Below are 25,533 nucleotides of genomic sequence, written 5' to 3'. Positions count from 1 at the left end.
TCAGGAAATCCTTTTTGCCTTTTGTTTTTAACATAGAACTTATGGTACCCAGATCTGCATGCAGGTCACGCTGGAGAAAAAACAGGCTTTTTTATGCAGAAAGATTAAATTCATGGTAGTCTCTAATGTGTCAGAAGCAATGCTTCCTTTCATTTCTTTTCCACATATTTATTCTATGACTTTATTTACATGATTTTTAATGATCAGTGCTTGCACACACAGGATTCCCATCTCACTTCTACAGTTTGAGATGACCATGCACTGGAGCTTGCCACTATTTCACATCTACCACAGCATTTCAACAGAAAATTAGGATTGGCAATACAATCTGTGGGAGACAATACAGAGCACAAGCAGACACTATTCCACAAAGAATCTTACTGGACAGCATCAGGACCCTGAAAACTTCACTATCTGTGAAATCTAAATTGTAGCATGAAGTCCACTCTTTTAAAATTCAGGGTAAAAACCAGCTCAATCTTGCAACAAAGGTCTCTGAAAAGGCCATACAGAGCTAAATGTGACAACCTGTGGCCTTCTTGGAGGCAAGAGGCACACTGTACACTTGTAGGTGTATGCCTCTCACTGTCACCTCACATCATGCAGCTTGTTTGCTTGCACTCTTTATTCTAACCCTATCCTCAGAAGAAGCAAGGCATTATACAGTGAGGCAGTCATTAGTCTACTAGTAGAAAAACAAGGGATGTTATTATCCTCATGTTAAAGTGAATGTTAATAGAGACTGCCTTTTAACAAAGACACTGCTACTAAATCTCCACACAACCCAGCTGTTGCTGTTGTGATGCTTTATTCAGAGCAAACACAAGCCAAATGAAAGGCTCTTTCTCTAAGCCCTGAGGTGTTACCTGAGGCTGTTGATGGTGGCTTCACAAAATTAATAGTAAAAGCAGACTTCTTCCTCCTCTTTGACTACAGAGCCAGCTGGGCACCAGTCTAATCTGCACATAACGTGCAAATCAATACAAGTCGCTCATCCTATCTGCATGCAAAGCTCCCACACGCACAAGTGGTTCTTGCTATCACATCCCAGTGTAGATATTCCTGATGCACAGCAGTCTCCTATGCCTTGCAGAGCCTCCTGGGAAAGCTTCTAGAGCACATTTTCAGATTCCAAAATCTCTAATAGGTCAGCTCACTTCTTCAATCATCCAAATCTCATAGATCTTCAACAGCAGCAGTCTGTTCCCCAAGTAAGCATTAAAATGATGCGGCAATTTCATTCCTAAAAGTCTGCATGTGGCAAATGCAAGTCAATGCATTTTCTTCTTGTTTTCCATGTAAGCACTCTAAGCAGAGATGTGATCCCATATATTATATTCCCCATTTTCACACTGAATCACACTGTAACTGTGCCAGAAAGACTCCTACTGTTTGCCAGATCTGCTGAGTACATAGATTTGAAATAGCAAGTAAAAAAAAAATTCTGAAGCCAAAGGGAATTTATTTTTCACTCCAGAGAATTAGGATTCATCAAAATGGGAATATCAGGCCCCAGTCAACTGCATGTGACACTAGGTTGATAGCTGCTGTTCATTGCATGCCTGTCAGAAGAATTCAGTTATATTCCCAACTGGAATATTAGCCAGGCTTTAGCAAAGGAAGACATGAAAATCCTCCAGCTAAATGGAAAAAGAGTAAAAAAAAATAGGGAGAAAGGTTGCCTAGAATGAACTGGATACTGTCCTGCTCAAGCAGGAGAAGTATGAAATTGTGGACATGTGTTCACTCCTCTGGCTGCCTCAGAAAAGGCCTGACCTTGCAAGCAATCCCTGTATTTCCACATGCTCAGGGGTAAGAAGCAGAAATATCAAGATCTCTGTGCACAGATACAGAAGTGACAGAACAATATTTGTTTTCATATGAGTATTTTTAGAGCCAGAGCTAGAATTTGAGGCATTCAATGTGTTCAATTTAACAGCACCACCAAACCCAGAGTATGGGGCAACTGGCAGTAAATGAGGAGATAACTCACACTTCTACATCTCTATCCCATGTTCCAGGCAAGATGACAGACTTGCTTCTAAATCAGATTAAACTCTAGATTTACAGTTAGTATTAACAGAGTGCACGCAAAGCATTTCTTTATCTGTGTTGTTCAAAGGTCTAATACAATTCTTTAAGTCTCCACCTTCAACGTCTGCCTGCCATCCAAGGTCCACTTTTCCTATGACCTCCAGTGGGAACATTTAATTGCTTTTTTTCACTCATAATCCTATTTTCAAGGCTAGGCAAATAATAAATGGCATTAGGGACAATTTATCTTCTACCTTTCTCTCTTATTCTGCCTGCTATTCAAATTAAAGGGAATATTGGTTCTAGGCTCTTCTGAAACTCTTATCCTGCCTCAAAGGAATAGCATTCCATCAACCAACAACCTACAATATCTTCTCAGCTACAGAATACTGAATAACCAACATCTAATAAAATATTCAGCTTCAGCCTATACAAAATCCTCTTAAGTAGAAGAAGCTCAGCAACAAAATTCTGCTCAGACCACTCTTCCCAGAGAGGTAAACAGGCAGAGGGGAAAGAGTGAAGGATCCCTTGAGTTGCCTGTGTAAGTCTCGACTTGCTTGCTTTTAGCAGTCTGCATCATGAAGTCAAAACCTTAACAGACAAGACATGATTAGCAAACGTTTTGTGCTCTTAAAGGAGAGTAATTATAGGCATGTGAAAAAAGAAGAGATCCCTGAGGTACTCTTCCTTGCATGCCTCCCGAGAGGCAGCAGGGCCATTAAAAATTCCATGATGAAGAGGAAAAACAGTCTGGGAACAGCCAGGAGGCAATACAGCAAATTAATACACCAGCCATCCCTTGGGAAGACTGCAAGAAAGCAGAAAACTCTCCTTGCTTCACAAAATAAAATTATACCACTAATGATAACAGTCACCACACACACAAAACTGCTTCTAATGATGGGTGTGAAATTCCCAGTGCTGTGCATACACTTTGAATGAAAGCTCTTCTCATCACAGATATAAATCAAGAAAGGTAGTGTACGATTTATACTGCCTTTCAAATAAGACTTCCCAAGGAACCTTCTACATAGGCTTGTCAGTGTCAAGGAGGAGGTTCCTTCTCAATCCTCAGCTGCACTCAGTATTCTGGCCTTCAGCTCTGCTTAAACAAAAGTACTGGGTTACCAGTCTTCCAGATAAACTGCACCAAAAATCCACCAGTGAGACAAAGAAAATAGTTCCATAGCAGAGAAAAGACTCCACTCTAAATTTACTCCACTGGACACACTCTGTCATAGCAGAAACCAAGCAGAGAAAGGAGATTTTGCATGGCACAGCAGGCATCAGATTGAAGAAACTGGATGGCCACAACATCAAGACCATTTCTTTTCTAATATGTTTCAATTATTTGAGAGGATTTACTTCCCACACACACACACACACACACACACATCTCATTCTGACAAATTTCAGAGCAGAATTTCTCCAGGAGGAGGTGCAAGCTGTTAGAAGCTTCCTGAAGCACAAACTGCTGAAATTGATTCCAAACATGGCAAAAGCAGATGTTAACTGGGGCAATAGCTTATCTGAGCTTAGAGAGATCAGCTGAACCTCCTGCAAGAAAATGGACTACTAACAAGTATGCTTGGCATGTAAAGCTAAAGAAGAACTACTATCAAGAAGATGTTTCTCTGAAGTAACAATCTCCTTCTGTGCCCTTAGCAGCATCTTTACATAAAGAAAGTTCCTTGTACCAAAGAGTTCAATCCTTGCCACATACATGGGGCCACAAAACACATTCATTCTTTTCATATTTCTTTTGCTAGAAAGGTTCTTGACCACATTTCACACTAAAATAGGAACTATTTTCTCAAATTCCAGGCATTTAAAAACACGATTGCATCTGGGATGGTACAATTTCTCTGTCAACTCAGTTAACAATTCATCAGTGATTATGTTTGTCACGACACCAGCCATCTGTTCATTAAAGGAGGGAACCAAGCGTATATATTAACTGGTTACCTAGACTATGCACCCAGAAAAACCTAGCAAACACAATCCCTCCAGGTTTAGAAATCCCTTGCAAAGAGCCTGGCTTTGCAAAGGGCCTTCACTGACCATCATAAAAGGTAGAAATTTTGCCCAGTTTGAATTTGCAAGCAGGATTTGTCCAGCTTTCTGGAAGACAAACTTCTATAAAGCACCAAGCAAAACACTGGAGGCAAAAGAAAGGCTATCCTAGCTGAAAATGAAGAGACCGTTCAATCTTCTTGCTTCACAGAGAGAAAACATCCCCAGAGTGGGGCAAAAACACAGAAAGGAATCAATTTGCTGATGCAAAATCTTCTGAATTCCTTTTATTCTCATCCAGTTGAACATTAAGAGCTGATTTCTTCCCCCTCCCCCTTTCCAGCTTTAACATGCTGGCTACAGCAGCATGAGGTCATGGTGCGACATCGCAGAATTCCCCGCCGAAGCCAGTGGAAGAGAGGCTTTGCTGGGTGGGTGCCAAGCTTCTGCTCAGACACATACAACCTTAGTACATTTTCCATGCTCTATTTGCTAATTAACAAGGGAAAGAAAGCCATGAAGCTGAAAGTCCAGGCATTTCTTTCAGATTGGGTCCCTGGTACAATTTACATAAGCAGAATTGTGTCCAAAGCAAGGCCTTCTCTACTTGCACAGGAAAAAGAGCTCAAGGGCACCTTACCTTTAGACAGTCACCTGCAGCACAAAACCAGGAGTCACCTCTAAGGCCAACAGATGAATTTAATTTAAGATTACTCAGCAGAAGGTGCCTGAACAGTATATTAACCCAAACCATGCAGACTCAAATATACCTAACATCTGGCCAAACCAGATCTAAATTTCAGCTATTGTTATAGAGAGGTATCAAGCTTTACAGGTCACCTCAGGTGAGTTCTTAATCTGCTCAGAGGGTCTATTTTAGACACCTAGGATAGCAAAATGCTTCAGCATGTCACCTACACCAGTTTGTCAGCGTCTTCCCTCTCATCTTGTTCCAATTTTAATAGTGGGTAATGATACTATGTCCATTCGTACCTATAAGACAGACTTACAGCAACTCATTGCACATTTCAAAACACATTGCAGTTATTTCTAAAGGAACAGTATGTTCTGCCTGTCTGTCAGACACTGTTTGATATACTGTAAGCACTAAGTTCATTGAAATTCTCAAATAAAGTGCATTGCTACATTTTGTGCTAAGTTTGGGCCTGGACTTCCCAGGGAAAAGTGTGTAAAGTTACAGGTCCATTCCTGCTCAGATTACACAGTACTACGGAAGGCATCCAGGAGAGGGAAGTGAGACAACCCCAAGAAAGCAGAGCAAGGAAGTTACCTGGCAGTGCAGTGTGCTGGTGAGCATCTTCGGTGGGAAGCATCAGCAAGCACATCCAGAGAGTAGAGAGGAGATAATGGATTGAACTGGAAAGTCAAGAGATTTCATTTAAGCAAAGCATTAAAAGAAATAGTGTCCAGATAAAGCTCCTCAGATCTGTTCTGTTCACACAGTATAAGGAGACTTTCAGCTGTTTACATAGCAGAAGCAGACCCTTCTGGCGCCTCAAGGGGTAAGACTAGATGAGAACAGGCTCTCAGTTCAGACAAAAGGCTAGCACAAAGGGTGAAACAGCAAATCTCATAACCACCTTCTCACAACAGACAGCCTCAGCACACTCCTCTTCCAACTTGCATTATTAAAAATGCTGGTTGATTAAGAGCTCTATTGCTGCATGCCGTGAGAAAAAAAATCTGCCTCTCTTTCAGAAAGCCTCTTGTCTACCTTCACATTGCAGAGAAAAAAGTCACTGTTATGAATTGTGCAAGCACAGAGCAGTTCCTGTACTCCCAAGAGTTGTGTATATCACTGAAACAGACCTCTAGAAGACTCAGGTCCACCAGGTTAAGCTCACAATGAGCACCCAATTCATTCCATGGCAAGTGAGTTGCTCCTTCATTCTCCTCCAACCTCACAAGCTGTCTTTGCAAACTGCTTAAAACAAATTTTTGAAACCATGTATGGTCAGGCTACTCTAAGCTACTCCATTGGACATACACTAGACAAATCTTGAGGGCATCAAACCTGTGCAAGACAGCTTGTACAAAATGTAATGGTCAGGATTTTTAATGGTCAGGACAGAAGTGGAATAATCTGGTCAATCAATGCATGGAACAAACTTTGCTCAATATGTAAACAGAAGCTTTAGACTGTTAGTTTCTCTGAGGTACCTGCTTTATACTTCCATTTATTATTTCCTCTTTATTTATAATTCACACCTCAAGCACAAAATTAATTTCCATCTGCTTTGCAAAGTGCTACACCAATCTCCAGAACACTTTTCTTGCATTACTAGGATTACTGATGCATTTTTAATTAAGGAAAAAGGAACAATCTACACCTGTAGCTGGACTCCTCATACAAACTGTCTGCAACTTCAGAACTCAGTACTAGGCCTTCACCCTCCATCTTCCTGAGAAAGAAGATGCACCACAAAGCTGCTGCTATCAGGGAGCTCCTCCTGAAGTGGGGCTGCTCATTTACTGTCAGTAACACTGCAACTGCACAGTAGGGAGAATCACCAGGAACCCTCTGTTACTGGAATGGCTGATTCAAGTTCATTTAAGAAAAACAAAAGTTACTTTTGGTCATTTTAAAGCTTATGTAGTTACTCTTATCTTTAGATAAGAGTATTATTACAACAATATAAAAGCAATCTGTAAAATGTTCTCACTAATGGAAAACATGCAATTGCACAAAGGTTTGAAAATTATTTCTTGCCATATATGCATTTTTAGTCACCTGAAAGGGAAAAAAAAATCAGTCCTACTGCTCACCAACCATAAAACAATTCATATAGGAATAGAAAGGAGTGTGCATGGCCAGGAGCACTGCTACAATATGACTGCTCAAATGGAAGAGTGGTTTTTTTTGCTCTTTGCTATCAAGAACCTGAGCTTTTATATCTTAAAGTAAAAAAAATCTCCTAGCACTGAAGCTTAGAAAGACTTACTGGAGAATGTAAAAGTGCACACACAAGAGTTTCAGTTACAAGAAGGCCTATTTCTCTTGCTTATCACCTCTTACATTTTCCTGCTATTTAACTACACTTTACAGCTATTTAACTACAAAATTTAAGCTCACCATTTTTTCCCTTCTCTGTGGATGAGACTATCAGGTAGAAGCCTGAGCCAAACAAGGCAAAACAAAGCATTTAAAAAGAGAAAAAGGTTCCAATTCTTATGGAGTTTTGAGAGGCCAAAGCTCCTCCTGTCAAGAGGCATTTTCCCTCCCACTCACTGTCAGAAAGGATGGCAAACACTAACCTGAAACGGGGAGATAAATAAAAGTATAAACTGCGCTATTCAGTTTAAATAGTCAATACAACGCCCAGGAAATGGGTTGTGTTCAAAGTCCAGAAGACATCAGTTAACAAAATGAGAAGGGACAGGACTGCCTTACCTCAAGTACACAGGCCACAGTGTGTGAGAAATCAGAAGCCAGCACTGTGTCCTTTCTAGAGAGAAGGGAACCAAGAAAATAAAAAAGGAAAAGCAGAGTCTCCTTACCTGGTTGCGATCTCTCTTCCCCATGGATGGTAACCAAAAACTGGAAGGAGGCGGAGTCAAAAGGACAGGTGGGCACAATGTCAAGGAATGAACATGGGGGGAGAAAAAAGGGATTTGGGAGGGTTTGGGATAAGAAAAGAAGGGGAAGGGAAGAACAAAGATGGAGAGAGAAGGAAAAAGATTAAACATCACCAGGTGTCATATTAAAAACCACGAATTTCATATCCAAGGAAGAAAATAAGGTATTAACAGCTGGTGAAGGCTGGACCCACTGCACTACAGTCAAGACATGCCATCCTTACCTACCCATTCCCCAGAACAGCATTAGGGAGATGCCAAAAGATAAGCACCAAGACTATTTCCAGTGCTGACTACAATTTAAATACACTAATTGTGGAAGGAGACATAACACCAAAGAAAGAAGAAGCAATTTCACAGCTGCCTTGTCAGCATCATTTCTGCAGTCTGGGTATGTGCCCATAGTACAGCTCCACAAAGAAGCATTTTAAAAAATGAACATATGGGGCTCAGTCTTCTCTTAATGTCCGAAAGATCTGCAGTTACTGCAATGGCACATTATAAGGGAGGATGAAAAAAAAAGCTGACTGTAAAAAAAGAGCATTTGAGTAGCATCCACACACTGGAGCAGCCTTATATAAACATATATATATATATAACAAAGGGGAAGTCAGCAATTACAAGTAAGAAAACAGAGAAGCTATCAGTAGAATACTGTCTCCCATTCCACAGGTTATGCTTAATTGTCCACCCAGTTCTTCATGCTCTTCACCCCCTGAAAGGGAAGAGGATCCTGCAGCACTTCTTCCCTTCCCGAAGTTCTATACAACAACAGTTAAGGGCCTTACTCTTTCTGGCGTGGATCACTAACAATGTGACCTAGCCTCTCGGTGCCCAGAGTGCTCATGGAGGTCTCCTGAAACACAAAGACAGGCAAAAGGTTGCAAACCCTCACACAGTGAGCAGAAAATAGCTTGCTGCTGCCAGTAAAAACAGATCTTACCCCCCTGGGTCACATCCTTTCCTTACCAGCCCACTCTCAACTAAACATGTTCACTCCTTCCTTTTAGAACTTCACCTGAGATGATTTAACTAATAAGAATAGCAGAAAATAATTCAATTTTATTTATGAGGCTTGTTTTTTATTTTTATTGATGATATTTGCTTGCAGAGGGGCACATCATAAACTGAACTAGAGCAAAGTATGCAGCACAAGGATGCATGAGAGCAGGGGAGACTTCTGGGAAATGCTTCTTTCCATGTTACTGGGGTCAGTTGGGCTAGAAACAGGCTGAGATAGGACACTACAATGTTCTATTAACAGTGGAGATTCACCAACCAACAATGAATAAATTAAGGAGTAAAAGCATGACGCTTTTGCCATTTCTGAAAACAGCAGTTCAGCAGCAGGACCTCCAGCAACTGAAGAAAAGACAGGTCCTAGGAGAAAGGACTTGCTCCGAGAGCATGTTGCTTCCTGCAAGATGCTGCCCTGTGCGTGTGCTCGATGCCGGCATACATGTACATGCACAGCCTGAAGCACCAGCTGTTCACATCTGCATAGCAACTGCCTCCAAGAAAGAAGCATACTTTTCAGCAAGAGGCTGAAGATGAAGGCAAAAGTCTTCTCCAGGTAAGGTTTGTTTGTGCCAGGTATATAGGCAAAACACACTCAAAGTTTGGGGGCAGATGTAGCAGCAGGGGTGAAAGATGGGCTATTTGTTACAGCAGGAAAATTATTAACTTCAAGTGCCATAATGTTTAAATTTACAGTTTATTACTGTGTAAATTACAAGCCATACTTTCGGTAATTAGCAGCTCGCTGCCGGGGAGCTCTGAACGAAACTCATTATTTATGATTACAATTTCAAGAGAGATGGGGAAGGGGGAGCAGTGACCTCTACTGCAAATGACAAAGATCCCTTTAAGGTGATGAAGATGAATTAAACAAGTAAATATTATCCTTCTCATTTGGATCATTAGAGGTGTGCCGCCAGGCCCAGTCACTTGCAGGTGGCCTCAGGAACCCTGTGTAAAGTCAGTTTCTTGCCAGCTGAGGATTCATACTTTGAATGCCGGTTACAATTATGCAAGGTGAGTGGAAGAAAGAAGGGGCAGACACGGATCTTTCAAGTATGACTGAACAGAAGGCAGCTGTCGCACTCCTCTAGATTCCAGGTCCCCCTAACACACCTTGTTAGCAGACTACAGCCAGCCAGCTCAGAACTTACGCCAATGTCTTCAAAAGCACAGAGCACATCACAATAAAAAGAAAAGCCAAACACAGCCAACACCTTCCTTCTCAGAACCATCTTTTATTACAAACAGCAGGGCTCAATATTCCATGATGCAGACCCAACCAGGTGTACCCCTCTCTTTTAGACAGACATCCGCAAAGTAGTCAGACATCTGCAAAGTATTGTTTGTTCTACTAGAAAAAGGACTGATATATTGTTTGGTGTATGCCCTGGTATATTACAACTAGTCAACAGCTTTGGGCAGCTTTGTCTGCATTTACTGCATATACCTTTTTACTCTCTTCCCACTAAAAATGCAACTGCTAAAACCACCTTCCTTTGCTGCCATTCATATCAGTCTTCTTCCCTACATAAAATTTGGCCTTCCTTCACCTTTGAGGCACCTCTCTGCTCTTGTAGTCTCAGATGAGCATGCACAAGTCTCATGCCATCATCATTTTCCCCCACATTCTGTCTAAATCCTCTTGATATTTATGCTCCCTGACATTCTTCTTCAGTCCTCCTTTCATACTGCTTTCAGCGCTGATCATCTGCCTTTGCCACTCCAAATGTGCCTTAAAATCCACTTAGTCACTCAATCATCTTCTGACAGTCAAAGCAGTTAAACAAATCAAACAACACATGAAACAAAAAATCTACAGGACCACATTCTGCAGAAAACAATTTACGTGGTATCTTAGAACAGTACTTCAGGGCTGACCAGAATTTGAAATACAAAATGACCATCTTTCAAAAGGGCATACCTTGCCAACCAGCCTCCTCCGACCTTTACGCAGACAACGGGCAGCAGCTCCTGGAAGGCGATTCAGGCGAGCATGAAATCCTGAAAACCAAATGCAGAAAAACTGAGCAATGAACATAGAAGATTCTTCCTGACAAAGCCACCAGGAAAACTCCTTAGTTCAGTAATCAAATCAGATCCTCTGTCTCATTTTTCAGTTCCAAAGATGTAGATATGCCAGTTTATTCACAAACCAAATAAAGTCCTTACATTTAAAAAAAGGAAGACTGCCAGTGGGCAGCTGGTATGACTATTTCAGTAAACTTGTCAATAGTGCAGCTTTTTCTTAACTGGATCTAAAAAAAAAAACCTAAACAGATCACCAATACCAGTTTAAATGCAACACCTATGAAAAGAATCTACTCTTGCCATCATCACAAGTTCTCAAATACAATTCCTTTGGACCTCACCTCTCTGAGCTGGCTGTGAGGGCAAAAGGAAGGTGGAAACAGAGAGCTTGTCCAGGCCTGAGTCAATCCTCTCCACTTCAGATCGGTGATCCGCTCCCCACTTGGGAAGAAGGTTCGGGACAGTGAATCCTGGAACACACTCTCCTTCATAAAACCAATCACTTTGCTCATCATCTCCTAAAGAAATAGGATGGAATTAGCCATAAATAACATCAAGGTACCCTGGGACAGTTCCTCAAAATACTACAAGTAGGCATATCTGAATGTGAAACAGCTGAAGACTCATTAAGAATTCATTCTTGGAGAGCCTTATATTTGTATTCTGTTTCAATGATGCTCAGTAACTACGGGGCCTCACTAAACACTTTAAACTATCCAACTCATCAGTCTCCAGAATTTCCCTATAGAACAAAGCCTCTTTATAGACCTGCCTAGGGCAGGTTTAGCACTCTGTACCTACTGCATCTCATCAACCTTAGTTCAATGTTGTGTGATGTCTTATGCAGAACTCTTTCTCTGAAGTAATTACTGCGACACCGGTAGAGGCCAATCATTTGGCACATGTTATAGGCTGTCACAGGAGAAATTTCACAAGAGAAAACCAGGCTCACAGAGTAAGCAAAAGAAACATACTGATGAGAAAGACCCCAAGTCTCATAAGACAGCAGCTAAGACAAAAACACGTAATTCTCAGAAATGGTCACTCTGAGTGTAAGTACTAACCATGCTGTGAGTTGCTCTCAATCAACTTCTTAGAATCTCTAAGAACTACAAACCCTTTGGAAAACTAAGGCAGCAGCAACAGAAGTCATGACCAAAGTCTCCAAGGAGCTGGGTTGCTGTAGTTAATGCAGTTGCAATCTAAAACTGAACTGCATCAGACACTGTTCATAGTAAACGTGTCTGGCCAGAAATTCCCTGAGACCACTAGCACATGAGCAGCGTACGAAAAAAAAGCAGAAGGAGAGCAAAGAACCTGACATATGTAGCTACTATTTGTGAGTAGCCCAACTCACAAATAGTCCCATGTAATTGCAAAGTCCTTCATCTTGCCTTAAAAAACTAACACACCTACCTTAGGGAAAATTCTCATTTGCCTACCGCTAAGCCTCAACTCAAGCATTCCCACTAACTCTCCTTTCCTCATTGACTTACATTATTCCTGACCGAAGTCCATTATGCCTACCCACACATCTTGCAGGGGAAAAAAAATAAAAAAGAAAGAAAAAAAGGAAAAATGGAATACAAGAAAGTAAAAGAACTCATCCTAATAAGAATGCTGCAATCTTGCACATAACAGAATAAGCAACACACAAAACAAACTCTGATCAGCAACAGGAAGGACAGCCAGAAAACTTTATCCCAAAGCTCTGACATTCTTCTTTCTGACATTCTTTATCCCAAAGCTCTGACATTCTTCTACCAAACTGAGGTACCAGTTTTATCTTAAAGTATAAAAATCCCATCTCCACTTCACAGCAAATTAAAACTAAGTAATGTTGAATAGTTCTTCTAAGAGATCTTAATTTGTGCAAAACTACTGCTAGAAATTTGGGCACAGTGCCCTATCTACGTCAAATCACTGTTTCCACAAGACAAACTTTAACCATCAGCATCATATGCTAATATTCAGTCATTTTCACTGTGAGAGATCCCAATGCATGTAACAAATATAAAACCAAAAAAACCCACCTTACAATCAAATTATGAACTAGGATCATCCTCTGCTCACAGAAGTGTGCTGGTACGTGCAGTCGAAAAGATGATTTATTTAATCAACATCAGCAAAAATTTTACATGATGCAACCTCAAAATAGGGAGGGAAAAACCCTGCATTTATTTAAGAATGCTGCCAGATTAAGTTTCCCATTATTCAGCCTGTAATTGTGCTGGAAAACTATTTATAAGGTGATGATCTATGACAAAAAAAAATTTGCGCTCTCTCCATCTTACTGACATGGAAAGCTGTTGGTTTTTTATTTACTTTATGACTAAGAATTGTTTAGAAAAAAAAAAGAAAAGGAGATATTTTTTATTTAGTCTGAAAGTGCAACAATATTTTTAACCCTTTTAACGTAACTGTAATCTAAAACATCTTGGCCGGAAAGCCATGACAGTATCAACTCTTTGAACAGAGAGAGACCTGATGACAAAGATGCCAAACCTCTTCTCTTACCTAGACAGGGAAGGCTGTAATTGGACTTTATTAATTCATCTAAGTCATATTTCTACATGTTCCTGTATATTGAGCATCCTACTTCCAGTAGCAGCCAAAAGTTAATGTCTAAAACAGGGTACAAAATCAGGGCAAGTATATAGGGCAAGCATATAGACAACTATATATATACACACTATCCAATCTCCATCAATCTTGTCTCAGGTGATGAAGTGAAACACTTCAGTCACAACTCTGCTTTGTCACCTAATATACAAGTGCTCACTAATTTCAGCTCCCCCTGAACAATTATCAATAAAAAGAGAGGGCAAAAGATTCTACTTTTCTCTTGCCTTTGAAGAACCAGAGTCTAGAAACAGTTATTTTTCAGCTACTCTTAAGCAAAGTATTATACTTCCCTAAGATCACAGACTGGTCCTACAGCCTAAAATACCATCAGAAAACACATAAGCATGTTTGCTATCATTGTGTTGCTTCACACAGGCACCCGGGCCATAAACAAGCTAGTGGAAGCAGAATATCCTATTGAGCGACTGGCGCTACTTCCTTTAGCACTCATATATTCCCAGAAGAGATCTCATCCAAATCTTAGCTTGTGAAATGTGACAGAATCAGAGTGCACAGAATTGCAGGTCTCTAGGGTCACATTCCATGTGCTCCAAATGTAATAGTCCTCAATGCTAATGTGTCTACTACAACCTATTTCACACTTCTGCCCTATCCCCCATCAACTGAACACTATGCTGTGGCTGATAAATAAAACCAGATTGCACTTCACACTCAAAACTCCTAAGATACCATTTCTACAACAGACATTGAAAATACAACATTCAACTAATGCCCACAAGAGCAAGGAAGGAACACATATTTAAAGAAATGAGACCTATCACATATCACCATCATCTTCTCAGCACAGTCTATTAGGTAACTTGTCAGCATTAAGTAATTTTTTTCCCATCTTCTCTTCCTGACCATAGAAAAAACAACTAACAGATTTCGGGCACTAATGGTATGTAGACAACCATTAAAACACCTACAGAAACAAATCATAAGCTGTGCTTTTTCATTATGAAGAGCTCTCAAATTCCACAATAATAGCTTCTTATATTGCAAATATTATGGATCTGATACACAAAGTATTTCATCAGAGAAAGTGTAATGTTAAGAAAATCACACATTTGTAGCCCTCGTCTCATTGGTTAACTTCTAGCTGCTCCCTGCCACTGGTTTTTCCTCACACAATTCTCTCTCTGTCTCTCTTCAAACATAGATCCTTCTTTGCACTTGTAAAGAAAGTAAGGAACTCCCTAGCAGCACATGAGGAAAATCACAGGACACCTGTTACCTTGGCGGCCTTCATCATTGGTAAAGAGGCCAGTATCACTGCTGCTGCAAACACTGCTGGTTTCACTGGGACAAAAACAGAGAAAAAAACATGGTTACAATTGCAACAGGCATAATACAAAAACCACTCTACTACATCTTACTAGCTTCTCCAAGACCAAAATGTTTTACATGTCTCACAAAAATTGAATTTCAGATACACTACTGGCTCTAGAACAGAACGTAACTGCTTTCTTTCTGTTAAAACTTATCAACGCTGCATCACTTGAAAAAGAGTAGAATCCTGTATCTAGTTTAGTTCTAAATTATCAAGAAGTAATTAATAAAATGGCATTTGCCTCAGGTACTAGAATTAATAACCTAACTATGGCATCATGTGGAATACTCAACAGGAAATTAAGCTCAGTTAAAAACACTGTCCTTGGGTCACTTAACTGAAAACCCTCCTAAGTTTTCTATTTCAGATTCCTTTTCCTGAAAAATGTTACACTATCACACAGCCTCCCCCCCGCACCAACTTTTATTTTATGTGGAGTAAAGAGCAGCTGTGACATTTACAAATCTCCAGCTAAATACCTTAGCACAGCATGACTTGATCCTCCTGAATGCAACCTTGTCATAGCATTTTGCATTGCTTTGCATTTCCTGAAGCAGTTAGAGAAGATTTAATTCTTGAACAAAAGAACAGAGCTAGAAATTAATGTGTAGAAAGCTATTACTTGACTTGCAAAGCTAGACAAATATTTGTAGCAGAAGTACCCACTCATGTCAGTCCCAAGCATCTGAAGGCTTAATGCTGACTTGAACTCATTCCTCGGACACTTCAGGCAGTACTTCCTCTGATTTAGCTGAGAGATACCGGGACAAGCAGAAACTACTTACTGCCTACTCTCTGAGCACTAAAACCTTAGATGTGAACACCAGGTGCAAGTCAGCACTAGAATCAGTCTCCAATCAGGGAATGCTGTTTGAAAGTACCTCTGGATGCCACTCTTCCAGGGAAACTGGATCATACTAGAGATCATACCAGAAACCCCTGATTCACAAGGCTGAATAATGAGGGACCACAAAATACGTCACTCCAAAGAACTGCAGGCACAGAATAAAACTCTATTTTGAGAGCATATTGTTGGTCTTAGAAAACACACTCTAAAGTACAGCCAAGTCAACTCATCATGCTGGATATCTAAAATTCTGCATCTTCATCATTGTATAAAGGCCATTTATACTTAAAGGATGAACAATCTATACAGTATGCTCACCTTACAGCATGCAAGTTAATATCAAATTCCAAATTAATCCATTACAAAGCCAGGCCATGCATTCATCCTCCCACATATACACCACAGCAATTAAGGCCAAGGACTGAGAACCATGAATTAATTGTTTTATCCCAAGTCTCCTACCAACTGACTGTATGACCCTGGGCCAATCCCTTAGCATGCCTGCTTTCCCTTTTGATAGCTTGGATAAACAATCCTCACAAGCTGCAGATGTGAGGACCGAGTGACTGCTTCATAAGGTTTTTAGCATCCTCAGAGGAAAGGTGCGTGAGAAAGGAAAAAGCACTGACAAGCATCCAGGTCATATTAACTGTACTTTATAAGCATCCTGTTGCACTGAGAGCTCTTTAGTTCCTTACAGATAAGCATCACTGCCAGTGCTTTACAGGAACAAACTTTTAGGGATTTCACCCTCTTCACTACCCCTTTTACACTGCAGGGCTGAACACGAACTAGACTCCTACGCAGGCCTTTCTGTAGGTCCAGTGAGCACTGATTAATGACCTCCACTTGCAAAGGAGGCTACTTACCTTAACCATGAAATAATGAATGCTATTGATCCGACAAGCTACTGCTATAGAGTGTTATTGATCACCCAATCTTTGGTTAAAATGGTCCTCATTTAGCAATTTCAGTGTCGCAAACACCTGAAGCAAAGCATGCTTATAATTAAATAGTTTGGGGGAGTTAAACTGAGAGGTGATGGACAGAGATCTCAGGTTTCCCCCATTTATTCTCTTGCCTGAGCTATTGTTTGTGTCAGGAGAGATATTGATTTTCTATAAAAATAAGAAAACAAGAGGCACCGAGGGGCTGCAGAAGGTCAGGCTGGGCTGGAAAAGGAGGGGAAGCGGAACACTCTGTCTTTGTCACTTGCCTTCCAAGATAGGAATTATTTTTTTTTTTATGGAGAGACTGGCCTCCAATTCATCAGCTTAGCCAGACTCATGAATGCAACTGCAGACTGTCATCAAAGCAGCTCCCTTCCAAAGGGTAGAGCAACTTAACCGCACATTCAGGATGAGTGATGGTCACATTCTCAGGCCAGAACATTGTACCGGTTTTGGCTGGCACAGAGTTAAATTTTTCCCACAGCAGCACTTTGGTTCTATGTTTTGGATTTGTGATCAGTGTTGAGAACACAGGGATGTTTTAGTTATTGCTGAGCAGTGCTTACACAGCACCAAGGCTTTCTCACACTGCCCTGCCAGTGAGCAGGCTGGAGGTGCACAAGAAGATGGGAGGTACACAGGCTGGACAACTGACCCTGGCTGACCACAGTGATATCCTACATCATATAATGTCATGCTTAGCAATAAAAGCTGGGAAAAAGAAGAATGAAGGCAGGCACATTTGGAGTTGTGGTGTTTGTCTACCCAAATAATGTTACAAATGATGGAGTTCTGCATTCCTGGAGATGGCTGAACGCCTGCCTGCTGATAGGAAATAGTGAATTCCTTATTTTGCTTTGTTTGCGTACTATAGCTTTTGCTTTACCTACTAAATCAACTTTACCTAAAGCTGAAGAGTTTTTTCACTATTAGCCTTCCATTTTTCTCCCTCGTCCCTGCAGGGGAGTGAGCCGGTGGCTTTATGGAGCTGAGCTGCCTATCCAGGTTAAACCACAACAAATACATCAGCGTTAAGCCAGTGAAATCTCACAGCATTGGCGGGTCAGTAGAATCCCAAGTTTGAAAAAGTCACAGAGTTTTGGTTCTTGAAAACAGATGAGACCGACTGCATATTTTTTCCCAAGGAAACACACTACTCAGAGTGATTTTTAGACAGCTCTTGTACTATGGTTTGTTCTGCCCTCAAACCAAACCCAGAACATTCTGGAAGCACTCAGTTTAGATCAACGAGAGAAAAAACTTCAGCACTCAATATATAATTTGCCTTTGTTTTATTATGGCTGCAGGGAATCTCAAAACATTTAGGGACAGAAAGGCATATCACTTCTAACAGTCTTAGCAGCTAATTGTCACCTTTGCACAAATATACAAATGACTGCTTAAACTAAAATTTGTTTCCTTTGTTGTTTCCACAGTTATTTATAGATTAGGCATTGGGTCATGTCATCATCCAATTCAGAACCATCATCATTTCCTTACGGTGTTCCTGCACATCCATCCTTCTCTCAATTTATGTTCATCTTTTGCTGTGTTTGGCAAACAATTTCAAAGATTTCATTATATGTACACTTGGATCACAATACTGCAGCTCATCTTCCTCCAGGAAAGGACTGGGCACAGTCCCACAGGCAAACTAGGAAAAAACCCTTTTCCTTGTTAAGAATCCATATCCAAGACTTTTTCAGTGAATGGGAGTTTATCAATTGAATAAACAGGTCTTTGACCTGACTTATGATAGGAAGCCTTGTAGAAAGCAGAGAAAATACAGGATATTTCAGCATTTACAGATTCATTCCTACATAACACACCAAGAAATTGTCAGTGTAGGGGAGGAAAAATAAGATTTAAAAAAATCCATTCTGAATACAGAACTTAGTTTGCCTGAAAACCCATTTCGTTTTGTCATGTTCCATATTGTTAGAGGAGTGAACAGTAATGGAACTAGTTCAGTATGAAAGTTTTGTAAATCACCAGATCACCGCAGATTGCTTACAAGTCCCACAAGCAGCATCAGTCACCTTTCATCCCATCAGCTTGTGATGACAACCACACCATTTGCTCTCCCAGGCATCCAATTTTCTTCTCCTTTCCTCAGGATATGCCCTTGTCATACATCTGTGAAAAGTACTTCCCTTACTGTACCAGAAAAAACAGCTAGAGCACAGTGGGAGTGAGGCAAACACAGCCAGTTTCACAGCAAAGGGCTATATTTAGAGCAGCAGAGACCAAAGCATGATCCTTCACTGCTGTGAGGGATACTCTGCAGTGAAGAGGGCTGTATATATTACTCCCTCCAACTGCGGCCCTCCCTAGTGAGTCACAGCACAGATCACACATGTGGTGTTGGAGAGGTCAAATATTCCAAACACTAGCTTTCCAGAGAGAATCCCAAGGATTTGGCAGCAGATGGTAAGTGTCATTTGATGCATATACTTGCACAATAATTAGTCTGAGAGCAAGGGACAACTGAGACAGAACAAAGCCATCTCCCAGCATGGTCCTCAAGTAACAGTCTGGACATAGCTCTTTATTTACTCTTTCCAAGGCTGGCACAAATAAAGGCTGGATGAAACCCCACTGGTTTAAGTTCAAGTCTGACATGATGGAACAGACTCTGACTGGTGTTAAAAAAACCAACTCAAGCAACACTGTCCATCACTGCCACATCTAGTAAGGGTATCTCTCAGTCCATCACCACTGACACGCACTATTCAGGAGCTACTCAGCACACTTCTTTTCCTGGACTACTAGCAAACAGCTCTAAGAAGATAAAACTACTTCAACAACTAGCAACAAAAGGTTGTCATCCACAAGTTTCTTGTAAAGCCCCACTTCACACCCACTTTTTAGGAACAACAGCCAGTCTTAAAAGAAAAAAGTGACCACTCTGTAAGAGTTACATGCTACAAATCACAACTGACCCAGTAAAAATGCAATAGTGGTTCCCTGGACCACAGTGAGGACTTACTATAACCTAAGCTTTTCACAGGGTCCCAGAAAACAGCACTGAGAAGTCTGCAATTCCAGCTATTATCCACAAAGCCATAATAATGAAGTGCCACCTGTCCACTCTGACCTGTCCACTGCAGGAGCTAGACTGTCACAACACTTAATTGAACCTCAACATATGAACAATCATACTGTATCAAAGAGTTAGACTTTCCAAATCCACTCTCCTCTGATAGTGACTACAACAGCGCTTGAGAAAAGAACATGAGAACATGACAAACACAGACTTCTCTGTATGCTCCTCTAGCTTTTAGAAGTCAGCAGTCTAAGGACTTCCTGAGTGGGATCTTTCATCTGGGCTGTAATGTTTAACAGCCCCTGATATGCCTATGCTCCACATCTCCCTTTTGAACATATTTAAATTTTGACCTCTAAAATGTCCTGCAGTAGAGAGTTCCAGACCTCATGTTTCATGAAAAATAATACTTTTTGTTTGTTTTAAATGTCTCCTCAATGTCTGCTCTTCTTACACAATGATAATTAGAAAATCAGCGATCACATGTGCTTTTTGTATGCCATTCATTAAGAAATTTCCTCCATTTAATTCTCAGCAGCTGCCTCTTTTCTACCCTGAAAAATCTCTTCTGACAGAAGCAGTTTTATGATCCTAAACCTTAGACAGAGAGCATAAAAGTCACAGTCACACGGAGAAAAAAAATTCCCAAGGGCAATGCAAATTTAGACAATGACATTTACATGTCTTATTTTAATCCCTTGTATGTGATTCTGCCACAAATTCATCAAAGTTCTCCAAAACTGGACACCAAGACATCAGACTCCACTGTCTGCACAGGCTTATCCTGTAAGTAACATAAGTTGCTCTCAACGTCTTCATCCTCTCACCACATTCTCCCCATAGCTAGGCTTTAATGATAGATCAAGAGCAGAAATGTAGAACTGCAAGGAAGGTTAGACTGAGGTTCACACAGCACCTGCACAGAGGGCCAGCAGTAATGATGGGACATCTGATCTGTTATCTACCACTACTTAAATGCTGAAAATAAGAAACTGAGATCAGCTCATACCAATCACGCAACAGAAGTGCCAGCTGGGGGTTTACTCCCAGAACCACAGGCCACAAGCACGCTGCAAGGCCAATGACATTTCAGAGGACTCTTTGTGTAACAGGAGCCAGAAACCTATCAGCTTGCCTACTTTTCAAGGAAGCATTCTGGGCCATCATACAATACTGGCAGGAAAGACTTTGAAAAACTCTACATTTTAGAAGCAGCTGAGATATTTCTCATTTTCACAAAAAGAGCAGCACTGAATAATTTTAAGAACTTCAAAAAGCAAGGCACAGCATTTACAAGCAGCTGCAAGCAAAGCAGCCATCTGACTAGCACAGGGAAGAAACTGAGATCTCACCATTCCGACATGTTTTCATCTGAACCCTGTTTCTGATCATCGGCTTCACACTCCATCCGCTCCTTCCTTCCCCCGTTGCTGAGGAAGGGCCTGTTCTCTCCTGACTCGCAAAGGCCATGACTGGATGATGTCCAAGGGGCATTCTCTTTCCAGCGTGAAAGACGCTGTTTCTTGGCTGACTTGAACCTGCAGCCCCTCTCATAGTTCCACTCTGACACCCTGAGTTTTTGCTGGAGACTGGCAGCCACCTCTGATGTCACACGTTTGACTTTCCGTCGGCGCCTGAGAGGCCGGCAGGGCGCATTCTCTGTAAAGGAGTCTGACTCATGCCACAAGTGTTGCTTGCTCCTTAGGGTGGCACTAAGAGCTGGATGCCGTTTGACCACAGCCATGTCATCAGAGTCACTGAAATTAGCTGTCAGCACCTCACGGCAATCCTTGACAGCTTCGTCCAAGCTCGACTCTGAGGCCTCACTGTAGCAGCAGGCATGTTCTGCCTGATGTGTGAAGTCTGAGCGTCGCTTACGACCCCGTCTCTTGCGAAGCTGACGCCGCTGCTGCCGTGGGCTTAGTGCCATCTCTTCCCATAGCTCATCCAGTTTGTTTTGCTCTGAAGTCTGCTCTAAAGCTGAGGCCAAGTCATGCACCAGTTCATCCATTGGCAATACCTACTAAAAATGACAATAATTAGCACCAGACATAAATACTGCTACCAACACATCTCTGGACTGTAGTATGCTATACCCTTTGTAACATTAAAGGAGTCGGACACTTACTTCGAAGTTACCTGGGAGGACCCAATGCAGGACAACTGCCACTTCCTGGCAGGGTTAAATCCTTTCTGCAAGGGTTAAATCCCTCTTCTAGCCATGGTGGCACAGATCTCTCTCTACTGCAGCAGTTGGGTTTGAGTGCTCTGTGTCTGAAAAGGCCTTAAGGTTCATCTTTTGTGATGAAGCAGCATGCTTAATTACACATCCCAAAGGGTATGGAAGCCGGCAACTAGTTTTTGCTACCGGCATCAGTAAAGCAACAGAGAAGGATCAGCCTGCTTGACAAACAGATTGAGTCTTCCAAAAAGTAGACAAGCAGCAAAGCTGGGAGTAAAACAGATGGTAAAACAGGTAGTTTGCAAGTCAGTATCACTTCAGCTATAAAGCAAGGCGCACGGGACGCTGGGCTCCTTAGAACAGGGTGTATGAGACCAAGCCCCAACTCCTACTGCCGAAAAATACCACCCCTACACCTCAGGGCTATCAGTGTGCCAATCCTAAAGTCCTGGCCAAATCCCTCATCTCACAACACCCCTCTCCCTACCCGTGCCTTGCAGGCGTGGGCTTTCTCTTCCCACCGGGCTCAGAAACACCCGCACCTCCATCCCGGTGAAGCACCCACTGTCGCAGGCCGCCTCTCTTATTCCTCAGCGACCCGGCCGCACTGCCTCCCTCCTCTAAGGAGACGCCGCTGCTTCTGCCCGACACCCCCCAGCTTCACCGGGAATGGCCGGGAAAACTGCCCTCACCGCCCCGGACGCGCAGCCTCCTGCCGGACCTGCCCGCGACCCCGCTCACCGGCCAGCGCCGCGCTCCGCCACCCCCTCGTCAGAGCCGCTTCCGGCCTCCCCGGGCCACTTCCTCCGCCCGCCCCGCCCGCGGGCGGGGCCGCCGCGCCGCCTCCGAGCCCTGACGGCGCGGCCGGGCCAGCGCCAGCCCGCCCCGCCCCGCTGCCCGCCGCCGCCCGGCCCGCCCCCGAGCGCGGCCGCTGCCGAGCTCCGTGCTGCTCTGTGTGCTGACGCCGTGGCTGGTGCCGCCAGTGGAGCCATTGCAGAGCCGTCACCTGCCAGCGGGGCAGCCCTTGCCTATACGTAACCTTCAGCTGCTTGGTTACCGTGTTTTATTTGTAATGGACAGTAAATAAACTTGGTACTCAAACTCCTCCGTTTCGTTGCTGCCACGCTAGTTGTGTGCATCCTAAATTAAACTTCACAGTGCTGCTCCTCTCTCCTTAAGGCTTGCATCTCTTTTCCCATCGTGCCAGCTTACACATCACCAGCAGCCATGAGAATAAGGCTAGGTGTGAACCTGCCACCATCCAGTTTTGCATAACATTCCGTTTATTTCTCAGCTTTCATGATGCTTCTTCAGCGGGTTCTGAGTGGGTTTTTTTCGTCGTCGTTTTGTTTTGGTTTATTTTCGGGAATTTTTTTGCTGGATTTTTTTGTTTGGGTGGTTTTTGGAGTTTGTTGTGTTTGTTTGTTTGTTTGTTTGGGGGTTTGTTCGTTTGTTTTTGTTTGGTTTTGGATGGGGGTTGAGAGTGGGGTTTTTTTTTGGGGTTTGGTTTTCTGTTTGGTTTTGGTTTTTTTTCCACAGAAGGGTGTTTGGGGTTTTCTTAACCGACATAGCTGCACTCACATTCAAGCCAATACCGGTTTGTTTTTCATGTAATGTTTTACAGTGCAGCATATTGAAAGTTTTGCCAGAGTCCATATCTATATTATGTTTGAGTTATTCTCTTCACTAATTTTGTAAATTAAATCAAAAGGAAGTAATCAGATTTATTTAGATGTGATTTATTCTCTGGAAATATATACTACTGCCTATTGCTCACAGATCTCTTATCCTTTGCATTCTTACTTTTTCCCCCATTTCTGTTTATTCCATCACGTTGCCAGGAACAGAAGTTACTCTAAAGGGTGATATTTGCCAGGACCACTACTGCCTCCCTACTCCCACCACAAAACACTGGTGCTGGGTTTGTTCTTCCTCAGTCCTCTGGCACCCTCCGTAGTTTGTCAAGATACCTCAAAAATAACTGAATCCTTGAGTTTGCCATTGATTCCTACACCCCAATAGGACAAGCTTCATTTAGCTTTGCTGAACTTTCTTCATGCTGTTTGTCTAACCAGTCCTTTGTGCCAGTCTGAGCTGTCATGTTAACATTTTCATTTCCTTGTAGTTCTCTATTATTTCCTCCAAAAAGAAAGATTAAAAAAAGAAAAGCAGCTAATAGATAGATTTTTGTTTCATCCTATTTCCAAAAGCTGACTTCATTAAAGTTACTTTATGTGCACAAATTTGCCTGTAAAATTCTATCCTTTTTTTTTAACCCCTTCTGGGGCAGTAACTCACCTTACTTGTTAGCAGCATTTTGTTTTCCCATCCAGTTTCCTATTTCCAGTACAGGGGTTTTCTTTTTACTCTCAGATCTGAGAGAAAATCCCTCCTAAAATCTAATCCTGTTTCACCGCTGCAATCCTTTTTCATGCTTCAGGATATAAAACAGCTACAAAATGTCTGGGTTAGAGAGAAACTCCCCTGATGGGAAGGTTATTCTGTAAACATCACTTCAGAGCTTCTTACCCCTTCATTTCAAGCACTCAATACTGGCTGCCATTCCAGGCAGGATAACAAACCAGACAAACAATTGTGTACAAGAAATCCTGTATTCAGATGTCCTGGGGAGATGGCAGCAGATGCCCATTCTAATTTCTCTTATTTTCCCCTCATTTCCCAACTAGTTCTCTGTAGGTCAACAAAATGTTTTTCAACTGGTATAAATTTTAATTCACCTGTCCATTATTTTTTTCCACATTCAACACTCAACCCCAAATTTCCATAGATATTGCCAGCATTTGGCCTGAGTAAAGACAACATACTGGCACACAGGGTCGGTTTTCTGTGAGAGAGATAGGACAAAAAGCAAGAGACAGGATGAAAGAGCTCTTGCAATTGCAAGGGTCCTGAGAACTAAATGGGTACCACAAAGGAGCACTGATGTGGAAAAAAATTGGAATAAAAGTTCAAGAAATATAATGAGGAATATAATTTGGAATAGGAGTTCAAGAAATATAATGAAGCAGTTGGGATAATCTGGTTTTGAGCAGTTTATGGTATTTCTGTCCAGTCTTACAAGGTTCACTCTGACATGGGTCAGCAAAAGTTAATTTTGAATCCTTGTCTGCATTCAACTTCATCCCACATCCCTGGCAAATTGTTTACTCTCTGTGCACTTTGTAGGTTGCCTGAATGGGAACTGTCCCAACTTCTCAGCACTAGTTTTGCTCATTAAATGTTCCAGCGATACAAAATGTTTAGCACTCTTACTCCACATGGATTCTTATCCATCACTGGGCTTTGTAAGGATGGGTTTTTTTCCTGCTCAGAGGCTGCAGTTACCTGTGCTGAACTGCTGCTGGGCCTAGAGGCAGGAGAGGGTGTGTTAGTGATGAGGGACATTTCTGAGGCAAGCAGGAGAGGAAGCTTGGCTGGATGCTCTCTGCTTGTCATGGCAGCACCTTGGCCCAGCTCCCTCCTCGCTGGGCAGCGGGAGCCATACAGCCCAGTAGGATGGGGAGAGCAGCAGGGTCATTGCTCTACCCCAGCAAATGCTCTGCCTCGTCCCATGACATTTCACAGCAAAACCTTCCAGGGGTTAAAAGGAAAAAGAGAGACAGAAAGGGGACAAGAGACAAAGGGAGGAATAAAGTCAAAAAATGTGCCGTGAAGCTTCTTGCAGCAAAATGCGGAGAAAGTCATTTCCAACTTCTTTCATCTCAGAGATGAAGCCACTAAATAAAAGGGCAGCGCAGAACACAAGGGCTTTTAATCTGTCTCATCTCCTTCATAATAACTGCAAATTTTCCCTGGGCTCCTGGGAGTGAGCCTCTTTCCTCTGTCTTTGCCTTA

General features: G+C 42.1%; 1 protein-coding gene across 8 annotated transcripts in view; it reads right to left on the bottom strand.

The window, feature by feature from the left end:
* The window catches only part of GPATCH2L (G-patch domain containing 2 like), a 32,700-nt gene extending 10,217 nt beyond the window's left edge, over positions 1-22,483 (bottom strand). The window contains exons 1-9 of one of the 8 annotated variants that reach the window (XM_030949079.1): positions 22,420-22,460; positions 21,625-21,945; positions 20,849-21,519; positions 14,558-14,622; positions 11,037-11,213; positions 10,589-10,668; positions 8,436-8,503; positions 7,570-7,609; positions 5,342-5,427 (exon numbers count right to left, since the gene is read on the bottom strand). In XM_030949079.1, the coding sequence (XP_030804939.1) occupies positions 5,342-5,427; positions 7,570-7,609; positions 8,436-8,503; positions 10,589-10,668; positions 11,037-11,213; positions 14,558-14,622; positions 20,849-21,507 (1,175 nt within the window). In that variant the 5' untranslated portion in view covers positions 21,508-21,519; positions 21,625-21,945; positions 22,420-22,460. Of the gene's footprint in view, positions 1-5,341; positions 5,428-7,569; positions 7,610-8,435; positions 8,504-10,588; positions 10,669-11,036; positions 11,214-14,557; positions 14,623-20,848; positions 21,520-21,624; positions 21,946-22,165; positions 22,257-22,370; positions 22,392-22,419 lie in introns of those variants that run through there. The other 7 variants (XM_030949077.1, XM_030949078.1, XM_030949081.1 and 4 more) reach the window with 7 other exon arrangements.
* Positions 22,484-25,533: the final 3,050 nt, after the last annotated feature.

This window comes from Camarhynchus parvulus, chromosome 5, assembly GCF_901933205.1.
Source record: "Camarhynchus parvulus chromosome 5, STF_HiC, whole genome shotgun sequence".
Taxonomy (NCBI): Eukaryota; Metazoa; Chordata; class Aves; order Passeriformes; family Thraupidae; genus Camarhynchus; species Camarhynchus parvulus.
This window is presented reverse-complemented; position numbering and strand designations above follow the sequence as displayed.